Source organism: Glandiceps talaboti, chromosome 3 (assembly GCF_964340395.1).
Source record: "Glandiceps talaboti chromosome 3, keGlaTala1.1, whole genome shotgun sequence".
NCBI lineage: Eukaryota > Metazoa > Hemichordata > Enteropneusta > Spengelidae > Glandiceps > Glandiceps talaboti.
Genome location: NC_135551.1, coordinates 18,331,695 through 18,345,070, shown reverse-complemented (window position 1 = coordinate 18,345,070; position 13,376 = coordinate 18,331,695). Strand labels below are relative to the sequence as shown.

Here is a 13,376-nt window from a genome sequence, read left to right as displayed (position 1 = left end):
GGTTTGGTAGTAATTAAAACTCTATAGTCACCCTGGTTTGGTAGTATTTGAAACTCTATAGTCATTCTAATTTCGTAGTAATTGAAACTCTATAGTCACTCTGGTTTGGTAGTAATTCATATACTTTCTATTCTTTGACAATTTGCCAATTTGTAACATCACAACTGTAATAAGATTTTCAGTAAATCAGGCTATTGTATTGTAATGTATCCAAGATTGGCTTGTTATTTATGGTGGCACACTGCCCCCACACTATGTCAAAATGGTCAAGGTGACACTGACTTGGTAGACTGAGATGCAGTGTACTATTGATTCTGTGTAATCTGAGATGCCATAAATCAAATATTGATTTCTTATCCAATTCATATCTGAGTGACCCAGAAAACCTTGTCCTGTTTGCTGTGGCCTTAAAGTGACACAAGCTGAGAGGTTTTTACTCATTCAAGTGAAAATAATTATATAAATAACTGATTAACTATTCTAGAATAAATAATATTGATGCATGTCATCTATGACATTACTACAGTATTACATAGTTAGAACAGTTGATAGCATAGAACTTGGAAGGGATTTCTTCTACATTTTTCATACGTATGATAAATTACATCATCGGATATTATCCTAATGGCAGGTTTGCAGTCAGTCAATTACAAGTGATAGTCAAGTATGCCTCAATAAGCAGAACATTGCGAGTATCTGATAAATATATTGTAGTAAAATGAACACTCAAAAGCATATAAACTCAACATGTGGCCCTTTAACTTAAATCTATCTCTTTTCATAAACACACAGCAATATGTTTTATCTCATAATGTAGTATTAGGCCCCAAAAAAAGTTTGTGGTCAGTGGGCGCATCACTTAAATACCCCCCCCCCCCCCCCCCCCCCCCCGCGTCAGTCTTTTTGTGTGTGTTTGTCCATGGCAGCCCATGCTGTTTGCAGATCCGTGGGGAAACACAAAAATAACCCTCCCTACTACAGTGAAGACAACTGCAGAGCCAATCATGAACAAGCAAATGACATCTGCCCCACATACACACTTGCTCTGAAGTATTAATTTAAAAAGAACGGTGACTGCCATAAATAGTAGACTGAGTGACAGGTTTGTTGAGAATTTAAAAAAAAAATTGTGTCATCACACCATTTCAGACAAACTGTCCTGACCAAAAAAACAATTCTTCTTTTTTTTGGCTTATTGAAAACTGATAGATCAAGGACATTGCCTAGGACTGTTGTTGTAGCTACAATCTTTCAATAAAGTTATATAAAAATGTCAAAAGATACAAGTACTATTTTGTATAAATTGTCTATGATGACACTTAAACTATGTAATAATATGATTAATGACTGTCTTATCAACAGACACCAGACTAATAACAGTGAGGCAAATCATTTATCTTATGTATGTCAAGAGATGATAGTCAAAACAAACAAATTTATCTATCTCTTATATTATTTTATATTTTATTTTAAGAGGAGTTTTCAAACTACATGGTACCATAGATAAGAAAGGTCGGCAAAAGCTTCCATTTTGTTTCAGCCACACTTATAGCTAAAATGAGGCTGGCTTGGTGTTTCACTCATGTAACATGACATTTAATACACACATTCAGACAACTTTTAAATGCAAAATTAACAATTACATACTATTAGGTGCCTTACACAGTGGGGATGTAGAAGTAGTCAAGTTGAAATGTTGATTATCAGTTAGAAAATAAACAATTGCAGCCATTAAAATCAGCAAGTCCATGTGTAATGTTTTCGTTAGAAACCTGTTTCACTGCACTGAGAAAGAATACTGAGCAATGGATAACAGGTTTGTTTGGTAGACATTTACCAGTGAGTAATCGTGAAATTGTAGCTGAAAAGTGACTGAATCTGCAGGTTGTGGATTCGAGTCCCATCGCACCATTTATTTCTGAATAGCTAAAATCCTTCTACATGAGTTGAACCAAGATTGTGCCTCAGTCAAACTCAGCTGTATAATTGGGGACCTGGTAGGATAGCGGTTACAATGTGCTACTTGACTATACGGTGGTTAGAGATATCATAGAAAACAAGGTCACACACACATGACAGATTCTTAGACTGTAGCTATTCAAAGGAACTGTCTGAATTTCAGTTTTTATATCTCTTGCCTTTTTTTTCATTATCACACATGCCATAATCAACCAAAATTATGAAATTTTTTGTACTTATTGGTATTAGTTGTCCATTCAACACTTATTTTGTATATAGAAAAATAGACTGCATTACTTCCACAATGTCCTGGGTCTGTATATCCCATGTTAACTATCAGGCATAACATGTTAGAACTGTAGAACAGAACAGCATGGATTCCTGGCTACATGAATGGATAACAAGTTTGATGGACTACATGGACACTAGGCTGCCTGTAGTTACTGGACGATTTCCTTATTATAGGTATTTATTGAACTGAATATTTACTGGATGTAAGAACAGTATAATAGAACAGTATGGATTCTTGGCTGGAATGAATGGACATAGTTTGACGGTCTCCATGGACACTAAGGTTTTAACTATCTATGGAACATTTTCCTCACAAGTGTAGAACAGCATGGATTGCTTACAACATTAGTCTACTATACACATTACAATGCGATCCGATTGTGGAGAGAGTGATCATAGAAACGATGACGTCGATTGCATGTAGAGTAACTAGACCATGGCTACATATCAATGGACATACTTTGCCAGATTCCATGGACATGAGGCTGGCTATTGATGGAACGGTTTCCTTACATACTTGTTGGACTGAATCCAATTAATAACAGATTATTTCCAAATTTATTCTCTCCCTGGGTCTCAGGGAATCAGATAGTATTACTCATGCTGGGTGTAAAAATGATAAATTGCACTGTGTCCTTGCATATATACTTTTAACTGATGACCAAGTGGTATGCTAATAATGCTGGTAAACCTATTGAGTTTTTTGGGAAACTTTTGTCACACAAATGTGGGAGGGATGAGGTATGTGAAGAAGCAATCTGATTAAAATCTGATCTAGGAACCAGTTCAGTTTCATTGATCTCTTTATTTCCTTCATATCATGACTTCATTCACTTTTTATGTCCTTGGTTAAGGCTCAGACCATTTCATTACTGGTTTGAGGTTAAGGCATAGACCCTATATGTGTAGGGTCTATGGTTTAAGGGCCTCTTCCTAGTGCAAGGAGCAGCACTACACAATACCCTAAACAATCAGATCTCAATCAGATTTGTTGAGAAGTAAACTTTCTTTTGTTTGGAGGTTGTATGAATTATTGTTCAAACCAATGTTTATATAGGTCATCTACTTCCTACATATATGTATTTTGAACTCTATTGTTTTAATTCACTGAACAAATATATCAAAATTCAAATTTATGAGGTACAGTGCACTCATATCAAAACTTTTACAAGATATGGTAACTTTATATTTTGGCCAATACATAAAGTTTAGAGTTCAACCATGGAGTGCTAATTGTTTTTTTGTGTAATGTCAACTGGAATCCATGCTGACTTGTGCTGCCTAATAATGGGAAATAAAATATCCCAGCATGGAATCCTGGTTATATGTTAAACATCAGAGTACATGTTATGTGTGTATGTAAGTTTATTGTAATACACCTGTGTGTATCATAAATGATGTTTAGTACATCGGTAGTCTAGTTCCTTAAAGACATGTTACAATACTACGATCATCTCCACTCATGTATAGGGATATAGTCATTATTTAGCACAGAAATCTGTGCTACTCCCCACTGCATTCATATAAATGTAATGATGTTATCATGTCCCCATATGATTTTAGTTTCAGAGTGGAGAGGTGGAGTTTGGTTAATGAGCAATTCTCTAAAGGAACTAACCAATTGCAACTGCCTGTCAATTTGTGATGAATAACTACTGACATGTGTCATTTACCCTTCGCCCAGTGGGGGTAGCACAGATTTCTGCTTGAGAATATCGACTTTCCCGATATGTGAGTGGAGCTAATCGTAGTAATCGTAAAGCGTCGTATAGGAACTAGATTAGTACATCTCTAGCTGGTGCAAAACTTCCAAGTAAACCGATTGCACTGTTTTTAATATGTGGTACATTAGCTGGTATGAAACTTGACAAATGAGTACCAGGCCTATATCACAGACATTTGTTTCCCGAGATACATGCATGTTGTCCTAAACGAACAATGTTCATTTGTTGAGCTTGTGCAACATTGTGTGATGGTCCCTTTACCCCTTCACATCGATATTTTATTGATATTTTATTATATTCTTAAATATATCTCAGGGAAAACAAGTGTCTGTAGTCCGGATACCAACGTGGTCTCTAACTAAACTAAACCACAGTGTAAATCGTATTGATATCGATATCATATCGGAACTAGACTAAGTGTCTGTGGCCTAGAGCATAAATTATTTGCTGATCCAAATTATCAAACTCGTTGGTCTGTTTTCCCCCCAGCTACACACATTCATGAGAAGAGAAAAATCAAATTTTTAGAATGAATGAGTGAAGCTTTAATAGTAAGGTACTCTGCTAGTACTGTTGTCATGGCAATATTGATATATGTACATGTATACCAATCATATCACAACATGTGAGTTTTAATGCAGTTATGTATCATTCAGTGTGGGGCTTTTGCAAAGTGCCGTTATTTTTGTTGTTGCTGTTATGGAGTACGGGGAAAAAAGATTTTGGACAGCATGTAGTCTGTTTATTGAGATAGAAATGGTGTCCCTTTAATATATCATTAATATAATAGTGACTATAAAGTCAGCATGCATTATTTGCTAATTGGTTCTATATGTTACACATGTTGAAATCTAATCTACAAGCTACTGATGGTATCCAATCATCTCTTTCAATACCACCAGAGATCTTGAGATTCCATGCCACATGAACTTAACTTTGGAAGTGTTCCTGCTTTGTTCTCTCTTATTTTGGGGTGGTTCAGTGATTCTACATGGTGACCGTGATACATGTATCTTGATAGAGGGTGAGTCAGGAAATTCAGTTGAATGGAAGATATTATAATTCAAATTATAGTAAATTTGTAAATGTATAAATATACATACACACTAAAATAACAAATATGTTGCATTAAAGAAAATTAAATTCTAGTTTTGGACTGCACATGTAGCTCAGTAGTAAACTCTGTGACCTTTGACCCCACTGATCACTACATAGCATGCATAGTGACTTCAGGACACTCTGCATTCCCAGCTAATTGGGTAATATAGTTGGCAAATATTCAAAACTGTTCAAACCAGAACTTAAATTACTAACAGTCTTGTCTCAATAGCTTATATACTTCACTTGCCCAGATATTATTCACATAGTGTTTTGGCAATACATCATGGTGATGGAATAGCCCTGGCAGAGACTTGGCTATCTGACTTGAAAATGCTATTTGCCAAAACATGTCAAGCCAGGATGTCAAGTCAGATAGCCAAGTCTCTGGGCTATACTGTCAAACCAGTATGCTATGTCAGATAGCCAAGTCCCTGGGCTATACTGTCAAACCAGTATGCTATGTCAGATAGCCAAGTCCCTGGGATAGATAGATATACTGTCAAGCTAGTATGTCACATCAGATAGCCAAGTCTCTGGGCTATATACTGTCAAGTCAGATAGCCAAGTCACTGGGCTAGTGATAAAAATGAAAAGTTTCAGTTTTGGACTATATACGTCTAGTAGCCCAGAGACATAACTTTCTGTACTTGGTCTCTGATAACTAGAGATAAAAAGACTGACAAGTCTCAAGGCTATTTGCCCTGAATCCAAGCCCCAGTCATTATTAGTCTGTTACGTTTGGACCACTCACCCACTGGTTTAGAAGAGATGTGTTGTCCTGGAGCATGATCCCAGTTGTGTCTACAAATACACCCCCCCCCCCCCTTCCACCCACCCAAATTTAGACCAAGTTCTAATTTTGTACGAACCTTTTTGCATTATGTGGTGTATTTGCATGTGCCATGAGTTACATTGTAAAAAAAAAAAAAGATTGACTGGCTGTCTATAATATTTCAAAAAGTTGGTTTGTGAAATTCCTGGGTAACAAATGCTTTTAAAGTAGTGTAGAAACTATTAGAAATGGAAGGAGACCCCATTTTAAATGTGAAGGGTAGCACATTTGTGCAAACAAACTTTTATTACATTGAGTATCTTTCTTAGTGATGGATAGCCTTCTAGACAAATAATACTAAGAGTGACCTTAAATCGTTAACATTTGACACAAATCTTAATCTCTCAATGAAATAGCAGACATTAACGACATATCCCTGTGTGTACTGTGACTTAGGTCAGGTTACAGTGCACAATAATCGCTCTTTAAATAATAACTCACAGACGGAGTGTGACTATTATTTCATTTTACACACACATCATAAATACCTTCAAGGTTATTTTATGACAAATCTGATACGGGAGACACATTTATTTTGGAATATACACTAATTTATCATTTCAATTTATGATCATTCCCAGGACCCACCTATACTAGCTTATCTACAGGTTGAATCATGTTATTCCATTTCCATTCACAGATCACAGACTTGTCAGCCCTGGTCTTTAGTGAATCTCACCACAAGTATAGTAGAGTCACAGATCCAGTCGTCTACAGGCGATCCACTGGGTTTGAATCTAAAGATCTCTTTACCCAACTACAGATCCAGTAGTCTAAAGGCTATCCATTGGGTTTAAATATCTCTCTTTAGAAGAGAGGCCATGGATATACTTTAGATGGCAAATCCAGCAATGTAGACGGACCTCGATCTGATAGTCTGTGTATTGAATTGGATGTAGTGCCAGAGTTGCTGGATCTAGTGTGACTTGATCTGCTATCAACAGCATGGATAGCGAACAAGTGTAGCAGATCTTAGTCCTAGATTTGACAACATATCGACTATTATCACAAGTAATCCCTGTATTGAGTTGGATGTGATATCAGACCCATGTTTAGTCTAGTTACTATACGTATGGGCTCGTTTTCTATGACCTCTCTCTCTATGTGTAATCAAATGAACAATTCAACTGAAAATCTAGCAAAATTGAATGCTGGGGAAAGGGTGAACAGCACATGTCAGTAGTAATCCATCACACACTGACAGGTGGTTGTGATTGAGTTACATCAATCAATTTACTACAAACTCAACCTCCAGTTTAAAGTATGTCACGTGAGAATGCAATATATCATCATCATGTTAATCTCAATGCTCCAATAGCAATAAACTACCACTGTTGGTGGTAGGAACGGAACGTCGTGCTAGACTAAACAGTGGAGAGAGATCATAGAAAACAAGCCCAAGTATCGTTCGGTGGAGACAGATCGTAGAAAACAAGCCCACTTATAGTTCGGTGGAGAGAGATCATAGAAAACAAGCCCAAGTATAGTTCGGTGGAGAGAGATCATAGAAAACAAGCCTACGTATAGTTCGGTGGAGAGAGATCATAGAAAACAAGCTCACGTATAGTTCGGTGGAGACAGATCATAGAAAACAAGCCCATGTATAGTTCAGTGAAGAGAGATTGTAGAAAACAAGCCCACGTATAGTTTGGTGGAGAGAGATTGTAGAAAACAAGCCCACGTATAGTCTGGTGGAGCAAGATTGTAGAAAACAAGCCCACATATAGTTCGGTGGAGAGAGATCGTAGAAAACAAGCCCATGTATAGTTTGGTGTAGAGAGATCGTAGAAAACAAGCCCACGTATAGTTCGGTGGAGAGAGATCGTAGAAAACAAGCCCACATATAGTTTGGTGGAGAGAGATCGTAGAAAACAAGCCTACGTATAGTTCGGTGGAGAGAGATCGTAGAAAACAAGCCCACATATAGTTTGGTGGAGAGACATCGTAGAAAACAAGCCCACATATAGTCTGGTGGAGAGAGATCGTAGAAAACAAGCCCACGTATAGTTCGGTGGAGAGAGATCGTAGAAAACAAGCTCACGTATAGTTCGGTGGAGAGAGATCGTAGAAAACAAGCCCACATATCGTTCGGTGGAGAGACATCGTAGAAAACAAGCCCACGTATAGTTTGGTGGAGACAGATCGTAGAAAACAAGCCCACGTATAGTTTGGTGGAGACAGATCATAGAAAACAAGCCCACGTATAGTTCGGTGGAGAGAGATCGTAGAAAACAAGCCTACGTCTAGTTTGGTGGAGACAGATCGTAGAAAACAAGTCCACGTATAGTTCGGTGGAGACAGATCGTAGAAAACAAGTCCACGTATAGTTCGGTGGAGAGAGATCATAGAAAACAAGCCTACGTATAGTTTGAAGACTTGTGAGTTGTATGCAGTTCCCTTAATGCTATAACTGCATTTGCAGTGTACAATAACAGCCACAGGCGTTATTGGACTTTAAATCCATGTATGAGACTCAGACTGTACGTGGTTATGAATATATGATATGATATGATATAACTTTATTACTATTGCTATAGATCCATTGTACAAAAATTTTTCTGTCCAAGTGTTGCCACTCCAGTCTGAATTAAAACTCAATTCATCATTTGGGGTGGTAAAAGTTTGCCACCATCTAGTAAAAGTCAGAGATATACTAAATCAGTCTAAGTAAACACTACTTGAGAACTATAAAACTGATAAGGTACCAAATACTAACTGTAGTTACACCAAAGACTAACATATAAAACACATATGAAGTGATTGTTATCAAACAAGCTTTCAGATTATGACAAACAAGAATTTAAACTCAGTTAGGGTCATGGTGCAATGTCACACCATGCTTGATGATAAACTCATGGGGGGGGGGGGGTCTGACATCTATGTGATTGCTCACCAAATTTTAAAACTTTCAGAGTTAAAACGTTCATGTATTTACTACTGAGATGTTGATAAGTTGATTAAAATTTACTTGATTTCAAGTTTAATATTTTAATATGTTTACCATGTATGTTTATTGTATCAATCATAGTGGTTTGACCACTACAATTTTCACCATGGTTTAAATTAAAATATACATGTGACAATGTCACATTTGTGAATGTTCATTCAGCAGTGTGCTAGCCAAGATTGAACCTGTGTGACATTATGCAATCATCACTTAGTGCTCTGTTTTTTATACAAAGTCACAACATCATTCTAAACTTCCTCTCCTATGAAAACACTACGGACTCCGTATCAAAATACAACATTTTACTTGTTTATAAATACCAAGTTGTGTTCCATTTGAAATTGTTATTAACCCTTAATGAACTTACTACCCACCCAGAGTACCCACCCATCTCTTTTACTATCTCAACAAGATTGGACAAGTTCATATAATGACGAAAATGTAAATATTTATAATTGCACAGACTATGTTTATTTTGAACAGGAACATAACACCATTGAAATGGGACCCCTGTAAATCTGTATAAATCTAGGGTCGTTACACTACCAGTACAACTCATTATAGTTATATTAGCAGCATTTATTTACTCTACATACTTTTAATAGCCTAAGGCTATTCAGTGACTTGATGAGCGCCCTCACACATCAACATTTTGAAATGGTTTTTGAGGTGGGCAATACACAAAAAAGCAGGGCGACATCCAAGTCAATTTAATATGCCACTGATCCATAACAATTTCTTGTAATGCACCAAAATCTGGTGTTCCCCTATCCCTTACTATGTGGTGACTCATAGGCATTGTACTGCCAAAAGATAATATACCCCATTTTAGACCATTGCAAGTTTTTTAAAAGATGAAAGTTTAGGCCTCTAAATACATTTTCCTTTATAGGAGGCAACATTTGGGACAATTAATGGCAGTTATGATTTGGTAATGGAGAATGGACCACATTTTAGACCAAGCAAAATAAAAAAAAAATGCAAAGTGGACCTTGTTTTAGACTCTTCAGCTCAAAAAAAAAAGACCTCATTTTAGACCAAATGCTAGAAATGCACCCAAATGGGCAGCACATATATGTATACTCAAATAAGTAGAGTAGCCTCGGGCCCCCGGACTCACAGGCAACATGCTAGCTAAGAGACTTGCTGTTTGACAATCTACACTCAACAGCATACTCTATTTTGATAAAACTTTGTAACTGTCTGTCGGTATACTTACAGTTGAAACTGTGGCATCATATCGACAGGTAAAACCAAAGCAAGGTCCAGTAATTTACAAGCACTAAGATACAATGCTAGCCACCATGTCTGGTATCTTGCTGGCATACCATTCAGTGATATAAATGTTGGCAAGTCCTTTGAACTTGACGTACTTTCTGTACCACCAAATAATTGCTCCTCCATGTGTAGGAACACTTGAACCTGTGGTGAAAAATAGAAACCGTTGAAGGCACATTTCGGATTACGATTAAAATTTAGCTGTGAAAAACAGTTCTTTGGTAGTAGAGCTATGCACAAAAGTTGGGCCAGAACAAAAGAATGATCCCATGTAATCCTCATGGCTTGACTAATGTGATGATCTGGGACTGAAACATGGCCCTTTAAGGCATGACTGTATATATTGAAGAGTGGACCAACTCTGCAACAGACACAGATTTGTAACCAAGCTAGGAAGTTAGGGTTAGGGTTAAAATAAGGACAAGAAATATGGTTAGACATCTTCAAGTATATCTCATCAACTGCACATTTCGTACAATTGACACATACATACTCATTACCGAGTTTAACAAAAGGTCAGTCTGAGTTATTTCTGTCTTTAGTACACTTGTATTGATTACTGCTATCAACTTAAAGGAAAAGTCCAGTCAGACTTATTTCTGTCTTTAGTACACTTGTATTGATTACTGCTATCAACTTACAGGAAAAGTCCAGTCAGACTTATTTCTGTCTTTAGTACACTTGTATTGATTACTGCTATCAACTTACAGGAAAAGTCCAGTCAGACTTATTTCTGTCTTTAGTACACTTGTATTGATTACTGCTATCAACTTACAGGAAAAGTCCAGTCAGACTTATTTCTGTCTTTAGTACACTTGTATGCATTGCTGTATCAAATTGCATATGATCATTGGTGATAAAATAACACATTGATAACTTAGTCAACTTTGAAATCTTATAAACAAAATACCCTACTGCACTTGACCTGTGTTCAGTCATTTAGGGATTTCCTGCAAGGGTTTCTGGGAAAACCTCTGGTGATGACATCACATCTACCTCAATCTCTTTGTGTTGACATGCTTTGTATTTGTGAAAACAAACTTTAGATATTAGCATATTTGTGATGTTATCACCAGATTTGCACCATTTAGTGTTCCACCACAAATAGCCACCGTTCTAAACTTGTCCAAGTAAAATCTTATGGTAACCTAGTCTCCGTTACCCATGCAGACTCTTGTCGCTGGGGGCTACACTCACCTAGTGACAGTCTGGGTCATTACGTTGTAACCTATTGTAAAAGCAACACGGCTGTTTTTGAGATCTGTGACAGTCAACTGATATGATTCTGAATTTTCTTTTTCATTACCTCTGTATATATTGAACAGAATTCATAGTATAAACGTTTTGAAAACTATCTTTGTTAGGAGATTAACCAAAATACTCTCAGAAAGAGTTGCTACCGTGTGATTTTATTACAGAGGTCATGTTAAGGTCAGCCTCTTGGCGTTGACATCTTGTTCAAATCATTGGTGTTGTAATACCCAAACTCTCTGCTTGAGGGTGGAGAGTATGGGTAACTGAGACTAATGGTAGCCGAAAGCATTGCACATGTCAACATGTTCATTACAACCAAATTCCATATGGTATGGAACCCTATAAAGTTGGGCCCTTCAGCCATTCACATGTTGTTTATATGAAATATACAGATCGGGATAAAATCCACTGCAATCCTCTTGACATCAGACAGTGTGATGAACTATCGTGTTTTAAAACTAAAGTGAAGACTCACCTGTTCAGAAAAGCATTTTTAACATAAGTGACTTTTCTTTAATATTTTTTTTTTCTTTTATTACAGATGACACTTTCTGGTGACTTTTTACCAGTGATTCTTATTTATCATTAGTGACTTCTAGAAGTGACCTTTTGCTATCACAAGTGACTTTTTACCGGTGATTCTTATTTATCATTAGTGACTTCTAGAAGTGACCTTTTGCTATCACAAGTGACTTTTTACCGGTGATTCTTATTTATCATTAGTGACTTCTAGAAGTGACCTTTTGCTATCACAAGTACTTTTTACCGGTGATTCTTATTTATCATTAGTGACTTCTAGAAGTGACCTTTTGCTATCACAAGTGACTTTTTACCGGTGATTCTTATTTATCATTAGTGACTTCTAGAAGTGACTTTTTGCTATCACAAGTACTTTTTACCAGTGATTCTTGTTTATCACTAGTGACTTTTATTACATGGGACTCTTTAAATTGTCAGTGAACTTTGAGACTCTTTTAGTATGTTTTCCACTAGTAGTTTTTATCGCTTTTGTAGTGTTTCAGTGCCTATGAACTTTTAGGATATATGGCGCTTTACAAGTACTATTATTATCATTATCATTAACTTACCATCTCTGATATGACAGTAGGCCATAGTCCTGTCAGATGTTGGGGAGACATTCTGAGTAGTAGTACACGGAAACACATAAACACCTGTTCATGGACATTGGGTACGTTGGTCATACGTAGATTCTCAACTAATCTTTCTTGAATGTCTGGTAGGAATTTCTGGTACTGGTCGATTTCACTACAGAAGATACTAAAGGACAGCCTCTTTAGGAGTTGTGCTCTCTGCTCCATTTCAGCCTCCTTGTTGGTAAATAGATTTAGAGAAGTACTGTTGTTGATAGCTGTCACTTTACCTAGATAAAAGAAAAATCAAATGATGTCAAATATCGTACCAGCAATTTTCAGAGTGGTACAAGGATTTTTGACAAGCATGCTACAGACAACCCCCTCCTTCCTGTTGTCATATGTTATTATCAATATATCTCCAGTTCTAAGTATATTTTGATGAGTAACTATCAATACCACATTCCACACTAAACTAAAAGATATCTCATTGTATGTATACATTAAAGCTACACTAGAGTAAGGCCAAAAAAAAATATATCTGGTTATGGTCAGCGCGCGCATGCCCTGAATACCCTTGCGTTGATCCAATTTTTTTCCGAAATTTTTGCTTTCCTGTTCCTTATTTATTCCTGATATCAGGAGAACAAGCAGCTGAAATCTACCCTACATGCCAAGACTGCTTAGATACAAAGCCTAAACTGCTTCGAAGAAAAAGGAAGTTTTTCAAGAGATAAATATGATAGAACAGAGTATGTAAAGTGTCAAAAAAATGTGTTTTTACTAATTTGCAAAAAAAAAAAAAAAAAAAAAAAATAGAAAAAAAATATAAATTTTTGCATCGTCGCACCACTTTAGAAAGTTTACCCTGACCAGATCCAGATAATTTTTTTTTGGGG

The 13,376-nt window shown here is 36.6% G+C and overlaps 1 protein-coding gene and 1 long non-coding RNA gene across 5 annotated transcripts in view; one reads left to right on the top strand and one right to left on the bottom strand.

The window, feature by feature from the left end:
• Window positions 1-13,376, bottom strand: part of LOC144432969 (protein DOP1A-like) — a 64,740-nt gene that overhangs the window by 10,826 nt on the left and 40,538 nt on the right. For all 3 annotated transcript variants that reach the window (XM_078121284.1, XM_078121281.1, XM_078121282.1), the window contains exons 21-22: window positions 12,475-12,767; window positions 10,074-10,276 (exon numbers count right to left, since the gene is read on the bottom strand). In XM_078121284.1, coding sequence (XP_077977410.1) covers window positions 10,074-10,276; window positions 12,475-12,767 — 496 coding nt within the window. The remainder of the gene's footprint in view (window positions 1-10,073; window positions 10,277-12,474; window positions 12,768-13,376) is intronic.
• Window positions 1-13,376, top strand: part of LOC144432970 (uncharacterized) — a 33,241-nt gene that overhangs the window by 16,048 nt on the left and 3,817 nt on the right. The gene's annotated exons all lie outside the window — the stretch shown is intronic.